The sequence below is a fragment of the Camellia sinensis genome, chromosome 3 (assembly GCF_055761805.1).
Source record: "Camellia sinensis isolate YWXY chromosome 3, ASM5576180v1, whole genome shotgun sequence".
In the NCBI taxonomy this organism is placed as follows: domain Eukaryota; kingdom Viridiplantae; phylum Streptophyta; class Magnoliopsida; order Ericales; family Theaceae; genus Camellia; species Camellia sinensis.
The window spans coordinates 14,295,060-14,312,791 of NC_138963.1; the positions used below are offsets into that span (position 1 = coordinate 14,295,060).

General features: G+C 47.9%; 1 protein-coding gene across 1 annotated transcript; it reads left to right on the plus strand.

The window, feature by feature from the left end:
• The first annotated feature begins 1,340 nt into the window (after positions 1 to 1,340).
• Positions 1,341 to 5,297, plus strand: LOC145820924 (uncharacterized). The gene is made up of 6 exons (XM_082917599.1): positions 1,341 to 1,584; positions 2,745 to 3,401; positions 3,529 to 3,690; positions 3,784 to 4,377; positions 4,457 to 4,555; positions 4,764 to 5,297. Exons 1-6 carry the CDS (start codon positions 1,357 to 1,359, stop codon positions 5,157 to 5,159), a joined length of 2,136 nt encoding a protein of 711 aa, XP_082773725.1. The 5' UTR covers positions 1,341 to 1,356; the 3' UTR covers positions 5,160 to 5,297.
• Positions 5,298 to 17,732: the final 12,435 nt, after the last annotated feature.

A 17,732-nucleotide genomic window follows, 5' to 3' on the forward strand; every position in this document is an offset into this window, starting at 1 on the left:
AGACTTAGACAAACAGGCAAGATAAACAGAGATGTGCCCGCAGGCATGCCCGCAGGCAGGGGGCAAAATGCAAATGACATGCAAGAAGCCGAAGGTAACCCAATGATTATGCAAATGCAGCAAGCTGTAATGAAGCAAGTATTCGCAAATAGATGCAACAGTTCTAAGCAAGAATGCAAAGCAACAACTACATTTCATGCAGTTAAGAATGCGGAGGATTATTCAATCTCCGCCATGTCTCACACAGAGAAGATACGATACCTGCGCGATTCGTCTGGTCGCACCAGCCTCAATTGAACCGTACATACAATATCGTGCCTGCAAAAGAGAGAAATTGCAACAAGTACAATATGCTAACAACATATATTTAGTGCGATTTCGAAAGTTCGACACACGCAGTGCCGGTGAGTGAATGTGTCGCAATGCAAGAACAGAATACGCGTGACAACGTACACTCAAGCACAGAAGTATGATTAACATCAAGAAACGTGCATGTTAATACAGGTATGTTCATGAAAATGCAAGATAATGTGACATGAGCATGAATCAGGGCGCCCGTTTGTTATGAAACAACGAGTACGGAAATGCGCATTTCGGCGAAGGCAACTTAATCGCGACCTCCGATCTGCTTCTTTGAAATGTTACGACTCAATTAAAAAGGATACACTTTGATTTCGATGAATGATGATGAGACATATGTCGGAATTGGAAACCGAAGTCCTGACGGAGCAATTTCGCGACCGGAAGTGTACTTTTCTTGAACTTTTTCAGGTCCCGGGAACTCCGATCTTCCTCAAAATTTGCAGAGAGCTAGGTGAGCATGTGGAGAGCATGGCCGGCCACTTATCTTCCCAAGGGGGGGTGTCCAACCGGTTTCCATTAAAGTAGATGGCTGGCCGGCCATTTCTGCAAAAAGCAGATGGCTGGCCAGCTAGAATTAGAGGCCGGCCGGCCATGCCCTTTTCCCAGGGGCATTTTGGTCTTTTCCCCTCCTTTTTGCATGCCTTTTCACCCAAGGCTTGAGGCCTATAAATGGCAGCCGAACCTCACTTCATTTCTTGCCTCTTTCAACACTTTTCTCTCCAGTTTTGAGTTTTACGTGCGTTTTCCAACGCCTCGCGCAAATTGTTTTCGTAAAAACACTTAGTTTTAAACACTTTGGAGCGATTAAATTCCGGCTTGGGAGCTTCTTTTTGCATTTTCACCACTTGAGGTAAGTTCATCTTAATATTTAGAATATTTTCTCGGGAGTTGACTTTTGTTGACTTTTTATTTCCCGAGAGTTGACTTTTGTTGACTTTTTCCAATTTTTGCTCATTTTGCTTATTTTTGCTCCCCTTTTGCAGATTCTTGAAAATGGCGGGCAATTCTGCTCATGGCGGAGGTTTTCCAGGTGCCGGAGATGACTTCGATCCCATGACTCTACCTCCGAGGACCCGACCTTTCATGCCCGAGAGGTACCGTCCGGCAGCGCACGTCCTCCCTCGTGCCGTTTTCCGTCATTTTACCAGTTTTGACGAGAGAGCACCCACGGATCTGCTTCTCAGAGAGCCGGAGCAGCATCTCTCTCACGAGGCCCGAGAGGTATTTACCTCATCTTCTGTATTTTACATTTCGCACCCTCGCCATGCTTAAACATTTAGCTTGTGACATAGTACTTTCCTTACATCTTTGAACATGTAGTTTCAACATTCAAATTTCTGAACACTAGGTTCATTAATTAATTGCGAACACACAGCCCACATTAGAACACACAGCTCAAACACTGATTTGTCGAACACACAGCCCGAATTCGAAAGTGAACACACAGCCCACATTTTAAATTTTCTGAACACGCAGCCCAGATAGATAGTGAACACGCAGCCCACAAATAACTGAAAGTTGAACACGCAGCCCGAATTCGAAAGTGAACACACAGCCCACATTTTAAATTTTCTGAACACGCAGCCCACAGTTTAACTGAAAGTTGAACACGCAGCCCAAATTTCAAATTTTCTGAACACGCAGCCCAGGTAGATAGTGAACACGCAGCCCACAAGTTAACTGAAAGTTGAACACGCAGCCCAGATTTCAAATTTTCTGAACACGCAGCCCAGGTAGATAGTGAACACGCAGCCCACAAGTTAACTGAAAGTTGAACACGCAGCCCAAATTTCAAATTTTTCTGAACACGCAGCCCAGGTAGATAGTGAACACGCAGCCCACAAATAACTGAAAATTGAACACGCAGCCCAAAATTCAAAATTCTCTGAACACGCAGCCCAGTTAGATAGTGAACACGCAACCCACAAGTTAACTGAAAGTTGAACACGCAGCCCAAATTTCAAATTTTCTGAACACGCAGCCCAGGTAGATAGTGAACACGCAGCCCACAAGTTAATTGAAAGTTGAACACGCAGCCCAAATTTCAAATTTTTCTGAACACGCAGCCCAGGTAGATAGTGAACACGCAGCCCACAAATTAACTGAAAGTTGAACACGCAGCCCAAAATTCAAAATTCTCTGAACACGCAGCCCAGGTAGATAGTGAACACGCAGCCCACAAGTTAACTGAAAGTTGAACACGCAGCCCAAATTTCAAATTTTCTGAACACGCAGCCCAGGTAGATAGAATTTGCATGTAGCTTATTTTACTTCATCGGCACACAGCCCATTTCATCTTATTGGCACACAGCCCATTTCATTATCATTGGTATACAGCCCATTTATTTCATTATTGACACATATATTCATTCTGAATGCAGGGTGGTTCCCGCAGTGTGCGAGGATATGGTTCCACCATGGCGCGGGATTGGTATGCTGAGCTCCCGGAGGGCGTCAGAGACTTAGTAGACTTGGCGGGGTTTGGCCCCTTCTGTGTCGGGTTGTCACGCTGTCCTGCCAGGAGGACCTTGATGGCAGCTCTGGTAGAGAGATGGTGGGACACCACCAATTCCTTTCATTTCTCTGCTACCGGGGACATGACCATGACCCCTTTTGACTTTGCTGTATTGACCGGCCTTGATGTCGGAGGTTGGCCCATCTCCTATGATGAGGATATGGGCGAGTGGGAGGCCGCCTGGATGTATTTGTTGGGGGCTCGCCCACCTGTTGATAGGGTTTCAGGGAGAGTCAGATACACTTGGTTCTCTTCCCATTTTCGGCGGGCAGAGATGGTGCCCGAGACTCCCGAGGAGACAGAGCAGTATGCTCGTGGCTTCCTGATGTTCCTCTTCGGGACTACCCTGTTCGCCGACAGAGGGAACACCATTGGGCTATACCTGTTGAGCGCTCTGGTTGACCTATCACAGGTCAGTAGATATGATTGGGGTGGCGCTGGCCTGGCTACCCTCTACTTTTACATGAGCGCGACCTCCCGCGGGCGGGGCGATTTGCTTGGTGGCTACTGGAGAGCTTGGGAGGTATTTTCTGTCCCCTCGATTTACATTTCTGCTCTTCATTACTTGTACATTGCACACACAGCGCACTTTTACAGTCTGCATTTTGCTCTCAGCATTTCGTACTTATATTCTGCACTGCTTTTCTCAGCTATGGGCTTATGTATACTTCCCATCGTTAGCCCCAGAGCTGGAGGTGGTGGGGATTCCCGTGACCCCATATTCATTGATATTTGAGGGCCCGCACCGGGCGAGGCCTCGAGAGACCCTGGTTCGCCTGCGACAGTACTTCGACACTGTGCGACACTCAGAGGTACTTCAGAACTTTCAGTTCTTTTCATTTTCATCTTTGACTTGCTTTGTATATTCTTGATTTCTCATTGGTTTATGCATTTATCATCCGCAGATTACTTGGCAGCCTTGGGCACCCTTGGGTGATGATCTCCTACTTCAGTATACAGGAGCGTCAGGCATCTCCCGGTATAGGGTCCTGCTCGAAGGGCCAGTTGGCAGAGTCTGGTTCCTGGGGGAGCGCTTTCTGCGCCAGGTACGGGGGTATCTTTCTCAGGATGTTCCCGCGGTACCTCCAGCTAGTATGCGGACTGCTGACAGGCTCTCTTACTCAGAGGTAGTCGGCGCCATGCTGGGCAGCGATGCTTTGCTATATGTTGCGGAGGGGGACTACGCCACCTATCGTCACATATATTTGATGCCTCCATTGACAGAAGCTCGTATTCCGATGATGAGACCTGCTGGTATGTCATCCTCGGACCAGGCTCAGGCTCGAGCTACAGACATCCCTTCTTCTAGCAGGGCTGGCACATCTAGAGGTGGGAGTAGACCGTTTCCTCCGACCCCGTCGATTCATCCTCATCTGGGATGGCCAGATATGCCTACTGAGTTGATGGCATGGCAGTATGGGGCCAGCTCTCCGACCCCGATCCCACTAGAGCCTCCGATGCCCAGTGATCGATATGCCATTGACCCGGACTCACCGCCGGTATGCTCCACTTTTCATTCATCATTCAGATGTTTAGACACTCTTCTGTTTACTGATGATTATGAGCTCATTTTTGCAGCCATCGCGAGGGTACATAGAGGAGGTGGTTGGGCTGGTGGCCACACTCGAGGGCATGGTCCTGCGCAGGGAGGCACAGTTGTCCGTCGCAGGCATTCAGGTACCCTTCAGTTTTCGGGCATTTATCATACTTCTGATGACATGCTGATTTCCACTACATCGATTGACTACTTGTGTAGAACACATCTGTCACACACCTCACTTGTACACTGTATTTACATGCACCCACTTCATGTAGCTTTTGCTTGTATCTGCGTCTGATGTACATATTTGGACTGATGTATTTGAATTGAACTCTTTGTTTTCAGATGCCTTCCTGGTCCGGTCAGCCGCAGGCCAGGCCACCTGGGCCTCATTGGGGAGCTGGGCCATCTGAGCCTTTTCAGGGGGCGGGGTCATCTCGGCCTTCCCGAGGAGTCGGGCCATCTAGGCCTTATCGAGGAGCTCGAGGAGGGCCTGTCCGCAGACGCAGGGCTCATGTTGTGGAGGTGGAGCCTGATGAGGAGGAGGAGGAGGAGGAGGAGGCTACCGACCGTCAGTTCGAGACATCTGTTGAGGAGGGAGGCTCCGGTTTTGGCTCGGGGAACAGAGGCGAGGCTGGGGAGGATCCTGAGGATGACAGCTCCGACTCTGATGGTGGTGTGGAGGTTGTCCCACAAAAGAGGACCAGGCGTGCTTCTCGTTCCCGTTCCCGAGGATTTTGATGCTGCTATTTCCTGCTTTATTTTTCTTTTTGCTAGTAGTTTGTAGCACTTTGCACATTGTTAGGCAGTTTTATTTTTTTGTAAAACTTGTACCTTTGTTTGTTGTAAAGCATGATGAAATGAAATAGCTTTTGAAAAGGTGTTTGTATTTTGAACTTTTAGCATCGTATCGCATCATTTACTTTGCACAAAAATGAAATTGAATGGTAATGCGCATTGTGTAATCACCAAGTCAGGTAGTGAACCGACGCAACAAACTAAACAACTCAACTTACTAAGATATAACAGAATCTTTAGCAAGTTTACAACTCGATAAGCAAAAAGCAATAACGCAAATAAACAAGACTTTAACAAAAATTGCTTAAACAGAGAGCAATGACTCGAATACAAAACACGTCCGCTCGACGGACAACTCGATAAGCAAAATGCAACAACTTGATAAGCAAAACTCAACAACCACAAAGTGTACTTCTGACGATCTGGGCATCGGAACGCGTCTGAAATGAAGGCCTTCGACTCTCCCGTTGCATGGAAATGCTTGGAGTTCTCCTTCGAAGAGTAAAACAGGGCCGAGGAGACACACTGCAGCATTGCCAGCCATCCCTGGGAGCTGGCCGGCCATTTTTGCAAAAAGTTAATGGCTGGCCAGCCATTTCTGCAGAAAGTAAATAGCTGGCCAGCCAGAAAAAGTAGCTGGCCGGCCATTCAGTCCTGCAGCCACCAGATTTTTGACACGTGTTCCCGTGAATAGTGTTTTCCTTCTATAAAAGCCTCAACTTCGGGAACATTCATTTCATCTTAGTTTTAGCCAAAGATGGAGGCGTTTCTCGCAGAAAATGTCACATCTTGGATTTCTTCTTTAGATGGCTCGGAAAAGCTAAATTTCCGGGGTTTCGGCTTGAATGCACTATTCACGTTGAGCCGTACTCCGCTACAACTTCCTTTTCTCCATGCCGCGGCAAGGTTCTGGAATCCAGTGACGCATGTTTTTAGCTTTAGCGGCCAAGAGATGTGTCCCACTTTTGAAGATTTTCAGATTTTGATGGAGTCCGAGTGCTCTGAAGTGATCTTGCCCCAGCTCCGTTTTGGTCACGCCCAGGCTTTAGGGCGGATGTGTGGGCTGATAGCGCATGACGCTCGATCTCTGATCTGCAGTGGAGAGCTGGACATCCTCGGCTTGATCCATCGTTTCTCCGACGCTGGTGACCGCAGTAACCATTATTGGCAGGGTTTCCGGCAACACGCCCTCTGCTTATGCATGTTGTCTCACTTTCTGCTTTCCTCGGGCTTCGGCGGGGCTAGCATTCGCCTGATTGAAGTCGCCCAAGGTTTGAGAGAAGGAAAGAGCTGTATTGCCATGACTTTGGCCGAGACATTGATGGGTTTAGATTCTGTCTATCGCCGGGAGGCGACTAGGTTTGCTGGGAGTCCGCTGCTATTGCAGGTAATGTTTCCCATCCAACCTTACATATATATTTGCTCACATCACTCGACCCTCAGGCTCGATTTTTCTCTCAAAACCTTTGTCTTACTTTTCTCTCATCATACATCTCTCTATTCTTTATTCTCTCATTTTCCATCCCTCCCCTAGGTATGGTTAATGGATAAGTTGTAGGTTGTGGACTCTTGCCCGGCTTATTCAGCTCGAGGCTACTTCTTTCGGCAGCGCCTAGTCAATGCTCTTGACGAAAGGTGGTGGTTCGATTGGATGTGCAATTTGTCCGCAGACGGTATTGCTTGGCGTTGCCCTTGGCTCAACCTCCCGGCAATGAGCTATAGTATGTCCCGGCTGACTGGGATCCAATTGATTGGCCTAACCTACTGCGTATTCTATTTTCCGTTTCGGTTCCTGCGTCAGTTTGGTCATGATCAGACCTGCCCACCGGAGGGGATTGAGTACCCAGCTGCTTTCCTGATCCGGGGTGCACAGTTTGCCCAATATGCCACGGCATGGAGGACTAGAGAGCTTCTGGCCCCTGCTTCCACTTTCAGTTGCACCTTGTCCGATGAGTGCGTGGATTGGCTCAATGAGGAGGCACAGGTTGGGCCCAGCTTGGCATCAGATGCTCCGTCCAGCTCTGGGAGGGGACACAGAGATACTTGATTCAACTATGCCCCGAATTTATTGCTTATTTAGCATTTTCAAGTTTTCTTTATAAATGTACTAAAATAAGCAACCTCGATTGTAATGCAAGAGCAGGAGAACTCTATTTTGAAATCAATGAAATTGAAAGTTATGGTACTGAAAATTTTTCGCTTTTGGTCCAAAAATGGTCTAAGTCGTAAAAAGATTGAATTGAACAAAGTCAACTTTTATTAAAACTTTTCAAAACTATTTTCGATGTGGATCAGAACTGGACATGCCGAAAATCTGTCACTGAAATGCACAACCCCAGATCCCTGCAACTGGAAAGTTGCCCCTAGTCTGAAGAACAATGCGGCACTTCATAGCAACGGAAAGTTGCCCCTAGTCTGAGTAACTTTGCATCGTCGCGGCAACGGAAAGTTGCCCCTAGTCTGAACAGCACTGTACCGGAGATCACGATAAATGCTGATGGATAGAGATGACTGAGATGATCAAAATGGACAGAGTTGATCGGGGAAAAATTTATGGCTGAACTTCAAGATGAAGCTGCCTACGTATCCCAAGGATGGGAATCAAGCCTTACGTATTTCAGGCTTGGGTTCACTCGAGTATTTTCACTCTCCTTTTGCGCTCTAACTTTTGCCAAGGCCGCCCTTTGCGGGTTTTCAACCTTGCGAGCTCAGTTTTTATATTTTCTAATTTTTTTGTGCTCTGAATTTTGCCTAGGTCGCCCTTTCGGGTTTTCGGCCTAGCGAGCCCCTCAAGGATAGTATTTCTTCAACTTGTCCATATTGATCGGTTGTGAGAACTCCGAGCCATCTAGATCCATCAGAACCACAGCTCCACCTGACCAGATAGCTTTGATGATGTAAGGACCAGTCCAATTAGGTTTGAACTTGCCCCTTGGGTCGTGGATGGGAGCTCGGTTGTCTTTGAGCACCAAATCTCCTTCTTTCAGATTCCTAGACTTAACCTTCTTGTTGAAAGACCGGGCAATTCTGCGTTGATAGCCTTGGATGTGGTACAGTGCTTTCAGTCTTCTTTCATCAAAGAGCATGAGTTCTTCGAATCTGCTTTGCTGCCAATCTGTTTCGGCTATCTGGCATTCAGCCAATACTCGTAATGATGGGACCTCAATCTCAATGGGTAGAACAGCCTCCATTCCATAGACCAATGAATATGGAGTTGCTCCAGTAGAAGTTCTAATTGAAGTCCTGTAGCCCCACAAAGCAAATGGCAGCTTGTCTGGCCAATCTCGATAGGTTTCCACCATCTTCTGTAGTATATGCTTGATATTCTTGTTGGCGGCCTCAACCGCTCCGTTGGTCTGTGGCCTGTATGTAGATGACTTATGAAAAGCCACATTGTATTTCTCCAACAAGTCTATCACTTCTTTCTTGAAGTGGGAACCATTGTCTGAAATTATTTCGTTTGGCACCCCGTAGCGACAGATGATGTTGTTCCTGATGAACTTTGCGACATGCGACGCCTTCAACACTGCGTATGATTGGGCCTCGACCCACTTTGTGAAATAATCTATCGCTACTAGGATAAACTCATGCCCGTTTGACCCCTTCGGGGTAACAGCTCCGATCACATCAATTCCCCAGACTGAAAAAGGCCATGGCGAAGTCATGTTGTACAGCTTTGACGGCGGGATGTTCATGCGATTTGCATGGATTTGACATTTGTGGCATCGCCGAACAAAACCAATGCAATCCTCCTCCATGGTTGACCAGTAGTAGCCCTGTCTGAGGATCTTTCTGGCCAGCATTACTCCATTCATGTGTGCACCGCACTCCCCCCCATGGATGGCTTCCATCAGGCGTTTTGACTCTTCGGCTTCTACACAGAGCTTATGCATTCCCAGATGACCCATTTTGTACAAATTTCCCCCGCAGATAACGAATTGAGCAGCCATTCTTCTGATAGCCCTCTTATCTTTGGCATTTGCCCCTAGTGGATATGTCTCCTTTTCCAAGAAGTTCCAGATGTCGTAGTACCAGGGGTTGCCGTCTTGAACCTCATCTATGGCGGAAATCGACTCGTATGCTGGCGCAAACTTCTGATCAATAATGACTGGACGCATCCGGACTCCGGACGGGATGTCTATCATAGAAGATAGAGTTGCTAGTGAATCTGCAAACCTGTTGTTCTCTCTTACGAGGTGGGTGAAATTTAGCTTCTCAAACCGAGGAATTAACAAATCCAAGGCTTGGTGGTAGATTATCATCCTTTCCTCCTTGACCTTCCAATCTCCTTTTGCTTGAGACACAACAAGGTTCGAGTCCCCAATGACGTCCACTCGTCTTGCCCCTAGTTCCAGGGCTGCTTCCAGGCCAGCAATACATGCCTCATACTCTGCTTCATTGTTGGAAACTTTGAACCGGAGCTTGAATGCTAAAGGGATACGGGAATCATCAGGCGCTATCAGCAACACCCCTATCCCATACCCATACTGGTTTGACGCTCCGTCAAAGTACATTGTCCAAGTTTCATCTTCGACGTGCAGAATGGCTTCATCTGGGAATAGATACTCAACCGCTTCATCCCCCTCAACCGGGTGGTCGGCAAGGAACTCCGCTACCGCTCTGCCTTTTACTGACTTGCGCGTTACATACTTCAAATCAAATTCGGAGAGCAACAGCAGCCAGCGAGCTAGCCTACCCGTAAGTGCTGGTTTCTCGAAAAGATATTTGATGGGATCCAAACGCGAAACCAACATTACTAAGTGGGCTAACAGGTAATGCCGCAGCTTCCTGGTTGCCCATACCAAGGCCAAACAAGCCTTCTCCAGCGGCGTATAGCGGGTCTCGTAATCTAGCATCTTTTTGCTCAGATAGTATATGGCCCTTTCCACTTTGTCTTCTGATTCCTGCGCGAGCATGCAGCCCATGGTAGTCTCAGTTACCGAAAGGTACAGTATCAACGGTCTCCCCGGCTCTGGCGGTGACAACACGGGTGGGTTCTGTAGATACTCCTTGATCTGCTCAAAAGCTACTTGACATCGGTCGTCCCACTGGAATTTCTTTCCTTTCTTCAGGAGGCCAAAAAGTGGTTCACAAGTCAAGGTTAATTTAGAAATAAACCGTTTTATGAATTGCACTTTACCCAGAAAGCCTCGCACTTCCTTTTCAGTCCTTGGTGGTGGCATTTCTAAGATGGCCTTGATTTTGGAAGGGTCGACCTCAATGCCCCTTTGTGTGATTAGAAACCCTAGCATCTTCCCTGCTGTAACACCAAACGTGCATTTCTGGGGATTCAGTCGCAGCCGAAACTCTTTGATCCGTTGAAAGAATTTTTGTAAGGCGGTGTAGTGGCCCTCTCTATCTTTGGACTTGACAATCATGTCGTCCACATACACCTCGACCTCCTTATGGATCATATCATGCAATATTGTAGTCGCTGCCCGTTGATACGTAGCTCCAGCATTTTTCAACCCGAATGGCATCACTCTATAACAATATGTCCCCCACGGGGTAGTGAACGCAGTCTTCTCCCGGTCTTCGGGTGCCATCACTATCTGATTATAGCCTGAGAAACCATCCATAAACGAAAGCAAGGCGTGTCCTGCCGTGAAATCCACCAATTCGTCGATGTGCGGCAAGGGGAAGTCGTCCTTCGGACTGGCCCTGTTCAAATCTCTGAAGTCTACACAGACCCGAATTCTGCCATCCTTCTTTGGCACCGGAACTATGTTGGCCAACCAAGTTGGATATTCAGATACTAGCAGGAACCCTGCGTCAATTTGTTTGGTGACCTCTTCCTTAATCTTGAGGGCCCAGTCCGGGCGAATCCTTCTGAGTTTCTGTTTGACAGGGCGGGCCTCTGGATCAAGAGGGATCCGGTGCTGTACAATCTCAGGATCGATTCCAGGCATGTCTTCATAGGACCACGCGAAAACATCTTTGAAATCTTTTAATAAAGTGACTAAGCGCTCGCGCTCCTCTGAAGACAACGTGGACCCGATCTGGACCAGCCGCGGGTCCTTCTCAGTACCAACATTCACAGTAGTGATTTCATCCATTAAAGGTTTAACAAATCTTTCCTGCTCTTGATTGATTAATCGTTGCAAAACTGGAGGAATTTCTTCCTCGCTGTTTTCATCAAAATTTTGAAAATCCTGATTTAAGCAATAAATCAAAGGCACAGAAAAATACTCGGAAACCACATCCACATCATTCTCATTAAGTACTTCCAAGCCGTCAGATTCCTCTGTTACAATAGACTCAAAAGAAAATGAAAAAGACGACCTAGACAGGACTGTGGTATCCGGGTTATCACTCCCAGGAATACCGGACTCAGACTCAGTCGAGCTGGAATCTGATTCCGACGCAGAAGATTCGGTAGAATCAGATTCCGGCTCACTACCTGACCCGGTGCTGCTAGATAAAAAGCTTTCTTCATATTGCCAGATGAGAGAAGGTGCGATAGATGCATCCAAGATCGGCGCTGGAAAGCCCGCAGCTATTTCATCTCCAATCACAGAAACCGAAGAGTTATCCCCCAAGCACTCTTGGTCGATCGGAGGATCTGATAGTAGGCTCGCCAGTGCTACCCCCATTTCCAGCTCTGTACTCTCAGGATCCACTGCTTCACATTGCTCAATCTCAGTTGGTGGGTCTGTCTGCGCTTCGGCAACGTCATCCCCAGATAATTGTATGTTGAAAAAGATTTCAAAACCGGGCACGCGCTCCCCCTTCGCGTTTAGCCATGGTTCCGGGAAGCCGCAGAATGGAAAATCTTCCCCCTCCCGGACGAAACGTCCGTTTAGGGTACCCCAGATGGGCCTGTGCATTAAATCAAATGGCTTCCCGGCCTTCTTTGCTCTGGCCCTTCCGGCCATTTCTTTCCCTTTCCTTACCCAATCCTCCTTGGTGGGCAGATAACCCAGTCCAAAGGCGTGGGGGTTGTGCGGCACTTCGGCCAATACTGAAACGCCTTTCCGGCCGCTTCTCCCTAATCCCATCCCAGGGGTATGCTTTAGCTTGTTCATGAGATATATGGATTGTGCACTAACATACATGCCCTCATTCGCAGCCATGACATTCTGCACCACTTGAGCCTCGGCCAAAGTGAACCCCGACAAAAACACATCCTCCGTGTCGTGCTCGATCTCCAAGACAGGTGTGGACACTTCCGGCGGCGGATGGATTGATGAATTCCCAAAAACGATCGCTACCCCTTTCCCGTGAGGGTATTTCAGCATTTGATGCAGGGTGGAAGAGACTGCTTTGACCTGGTGCAACCACGGTCGCCCCAAAAGTGGGTTAAAGGTTGCGGGAACGTCCAAGATATGAAATTCAATACTGTGTTGTCCTGGACCAACCTTGGTTTGAATTTGAACAGTCCCCATCACCTCTCTGCTGGTATTATCGTATGCTCTGATCACTTGGGTGGTTGGGACGAAATCTACGGGCTTCAACCCGATTGCATATGCCGTTCTGGTCGGGCAGACATTAATCGCAGACCCGGTATCAACAAGCACCACCGGTATCCACTTATCCCTACATTCCACAGAAATATAGAGCGGTTTGTTATGGTTTGTGCCCTCAGGCGGTAGCTCCTTGTCCGAAAAGGTTAATGCCGGGGAACCTTCTCCCGGAAAAACCAGCCCAACCAGCTGTTCAGGCGTGGTGTCTATGGAAAGTTTCGACTTGTCCATGGCAGATAGGACAGCTTCTCTGTGCACTCGTGATGCCATTAGCAGTCCCCAGATGGAGATGTCTGCTTGTATCTTCTTTAACTGTTTCAACACAGCCTCGTCTTCGATCTGCTTCTCCTTCTGTCTCTTCGCTTCTCTGTCTTTCCCGGATGCCTCGGGTTGGTCCAGGTGTGGGGGTTTGAAGTACCGCCCACTTCTTGTCATGTGGTCCACTTCATCTAGATACCAAGTATCATCCGGCTGGCCATTTCCCCAGTCTTCATCGGTGTGGGCAAGACACAAGTCGTCATCTTCCCACCACATTCCGCTGGCAGCCAACAAACATCTGTCCGGCTCCAGTCTATTCGCACTCTCAGTGCTCTCTGTCCAAATGCTCGCAGCATTGTCTGTCTTTGTGCACATAGCACTTTCGGTCCCCTCAGGGCCCTTCGCCTTTCTGGCTCTCTCAGTTTCCTCGAACTTTCCTTGTTCCAACTGCGTCAGTACAGCTGTTTGTTCAATAGTTCCCACATCCGTAATGCCCATGTCCTGAGCGGAATTCTTAATACCGGCGCTCTCCGGCGATACAACTTGATTTTCGGCCGTTCCGGCCACAACTGATATTTCTGCCCCTGCCGGGCTCTGTTCTGATTGGGCTTCCCCCACTGCATCCGGTTGATCTTCAAGCCATCCAGTGGCCTCCTCTGATCCCTCATAATCATTCCAGTTAATGGATGCATCTTCCAGCTCCTGATCATCGAGAAATTGCAAGTTAGCAAAGTCCTCTTCTACGGTTGTCGGCTCATCTGCCCATAGCCCAGATCCATCCCCTCGGATCATACACAGTTCTCCTGTCTCGGGAAATTCTACACTTAGCCCATTTCGGCTCGTTGATAGGATGTACTTACTCGGATCATAAGCTCCCTCAGCAAAATTCTGTCCAGTCCCAGATTCAACAATCTCATTTCCTCTCAAAATCTGCCCTGCCCTGTCTTCGACGGTCACCACCATTGGTTCTGTTTGGGTTTTGGAGATGTCCATCATGCACAAGAAATCAGTGCAATCGGGAAGGAGCACCTCTGGCTTGGGTAGGTGGGTGGGAGTAATGTAGATACTAGGATCGTAAGACGCGACCCCAGTCTGGATAAAGTTAATTCTTTTGGGAGGAGGAGCTTGGTTATGTGATGGGAGAGGGTTGGTCGTAACATTGGGTTGGTCGGGAGGTGCGATCACCTGTTTGTCAATAAGATCTTGGATCTCATGACGCAGTCTGTAACAACGGTCGGTGTCATGACCGTGTTGTTGGTGGTATGCACAGTATTTTGACGGGTCATATGAGGGGGGAAGTGGATTTGGTAATGGCTTTGGTTCTAGGGGTTTTAAATGATTCTTTCTGATCAGTATTCCTAGAACTTTGGTCAGAGGCATATATAGTGGAGTAAAGGTTCTTTGGCCTCGTGGTTGGAATCGGTTGTTGGCTTGTATGTTGCTTCCGGACGCGCCGGAGAATGGTGTGGCAGTCATAGGTCTTGGAGGGGGAGGGGGAGTGGTGGTGACCATACCAACTTTCGAGGCTCTCGTATTTGCAGCGCCGCTCGGGCCTGCATTGTTATTGCGATTGAAGGTCCTCCTCGGTTGTTCTCTGTCCTGGTCAAACAGTCCTTGCCTCATAGCATCTTCTATTTGCACCCCCATATCATGTAAATCTGCGAAAGTAGGGAAGGGGACCACAATCATTCTTTGCATTAACTTCGGGTGGAGATTGCGCACAATCATCCGAATTTGATCCCTGTCAGTAGGCCTTAAAGTCATCGTCGACGCCTTGGCCCTCCATCGGATCACAAAGTCCGAGAAAGATTCCTTGGGCTCTTGCCTCGTCGTTTCAAGATCACGGGTTGTGATCTCGATCTGAGTGTTGTATGAATATTGTGTGACAAAGGCCTCAGCCATCTCGTCCCAATTCTTCTTCACCTCATCCGATAATCTTGCGTACCAATGGGAGGCCACACCCGACAGGGTTCGGCCGAATAGTGAGAGCTTCTGTTGTCGTGTTAGGCCCATTGGCCGCAAGACATCCGCAAACAGTCGGATATGGACCATGGGGTCACTAGTCCCATCAAAACGGTCGATTTGTGGCATTTTGAACCTGTCGGGGAGTGTTACGGCCTCCTCGGTATATCCGTCTCCGATATCCGGCATAGCCTTGGCCCCTTGGGATTTTTTGAAGAGCTTCTCCAATTTGCTCAATTTCAGAGCCGTATGATCAACCTCGACCTCGGATGGAGAGTCCGGGTGATTGGATGTATGGACCTTGGACAGTTGTGGTGGAATCGGGGGCGGTGCTGGCCCCGTTGGAAGACTCGTGTCCTCTTGTAAATTTTGGACAGTCGGTACAGTATTTTGGGTGTTCGGAGGAACGTCCTGAATAGCAGGAGCCTTCTCGGGTAATGGGGCCCCCGCCGGAGGAGGGATTTGTTGTGAAGCAGATGCTGTGTTCTGTTGTTGCAATCTGGTAATCAACTCAGCCTGTTGGGCCATGACTGTGGCCTGCTATTTGGAGAATTCCGCTTGACGGGCGGCATCATCGTGCATCTGTTTCATGCTCTCCTGCATTTGGCGCATTAGGGCCTCTATCCCTGATGTATTCTGTTGCTCCATCTGCCTAACTGGTATGTCTATTTCTGCAGCAGTAATTGAGACCTCAGTCCTATAGTCCTCTGATGGAGTAACCCACTGTCCTGACAACCTCTGTTCTGACACACTGCGCCTTTTCGGCTTCCTTCTGATAACAGGGGGTAGAGAATAGAACACTGGCTGTCCGTCGATTAGATCCTCAGATCGGTGGAGTCGACGACCTCGTGTCCAAGGTGCTTGGGGAATGCCTGTTGGGTCGGAAGCAATCGTGCTAAAACTAACCTAGCAAAAGATAAATAAAGCGAAAAGGAAATAAATAAACAGATAAACGGGCAGCATAACAGCTTAAAGTAATATGCAAGACACACAGTCGGGCATAACAACACATAGTCAATAAGCTGAAATATACACTGTCCTCAAACACTGATTATCATCCCTGTATCATTGTTCCCCGAAACAGAATCTGATATCCGCAGATAATTAATCCTCAAATACTGGCTGATGCCCGCAGGCTTGATACCCGCAATACCAAACTGATGCTCGCAGGCCTGATGTCGACAATACTGAGCTGATGCCTGCAGGCCTGATGATGATAATTCTGAACCGTAGCCCGCAGGCTTGATACTCAAATTCATATACTGATCTGATGCCCGCAGGCCTGATACTGCCAATACTGAACTGAAACCCGCAGGCCTGATGCCCACACTCATATACTGATACATGCATTCCTGTAGAGACGCACTCTAAAGCACATAACAGATAAGTGAGAGCCAAAACGCCCCTATGTTGGGGGAGGGTTTCCCTGTCCTATTTTGTCAGGAGCTAGGGTTTCACTACGCACGCAGCGGTTTCAAACAACCTATAAACGGGTAAGCAACCTGTCCTAATTTGGAATGGTCACTATGGATCCGAATATGCACTAGGCCGAATGGTCAAAAAAGGGTGCCCCGGTAAAACCGGGGTTTGTGTTCCCATACTGGCAGAGCCCACAACCGGTCAGCCTTATGGTCATGCCTTGACAAGACAAGCCTCCGGCAAACCGTTCAGGAATAGCAGATGGCAAACACGGTATTCTAGGCGCACCAATGCAAATGCAATGCAAAGAAACACACAAGTGTAGTAAAAAATAGATATCATGAGTTCGAGTCAAGTTCTCTAAATCCCCAGCGGAGTCGCCAGAAACTGTAGACGTCCCCGAACGCCCCGGGAGGGTTAGTTCCCGTTCTGTTCATTTTGGGTTACTACAGCTCAGACTCTTAAAATGTCACGGTTCCTAATCTGAACCAAAGAGTCCAAATCCGGCACATTGTTTTGAGCAACTGATTTTTTGAAAAAGTAGTGCCAAACATGGACTGCTTTGCCAGATACAGAGTCGCCACCTAAATATTTTATTTTGGGAAATTTAGGAAACCCTGACTCGGTGCCAAAAGGCCACGTGTCCGTCATCACCAAAGTTGCCTCGGCTCGGGAACTTGGGTACGATTGGGGAAGGTCACTTCGTGAGCACCCCCGCTCGCCCGGTCATAGACCGGCCTCTACTAACCATGATATCAATTTTTGAAAACATTGTGTGTCCTTATTCCGGTTATTAGCCTAGGTTACTATGTGATGCACACAGCATATAAGTATAGACTGGGTCGTCCGAATTGGAACAAAACATTTCATGCTTGTTTATTTGAAAATGGTTTGATGATGCTACTCGCAAGTAGGCTAAGACGTGGATTTGCCACCCTCAGGTGGGCTTAGAAAACATGATTTTGCCACTATCTAGTGGGCTTAAAACACACATTTAATGAATTATTCCAATTCAAATAACCCAACCTTCACCCACAGGCATTCAGGCAGTTATATCACATAAGCATATAGCCTCATGGTAAGCATGCTATTCATGGCAGTCACTCACACGCATGCAAGGATGCTAAAGCATAAAACTTACCGAGTACTCCAAGCCAAAATGGAAATTACATTAGAAATCATGCATGATCCTAAGTATACAAAAATGCCTAATGCAACACATGCAAAATGCAACTATAGCAGGCTCGGCTATTCTAAACATGGCATATGAAATGCTACAGCTAACATGTATTCAATTTGGAATTGAAAGTACAATGCAGTTAGTATGATGCGCCGAGCCCGGTGCATGCAATACATATGAATGATGCAGACATGCTGTCATACTGTATGCTAATTTAAACATGCCCTAATCTAA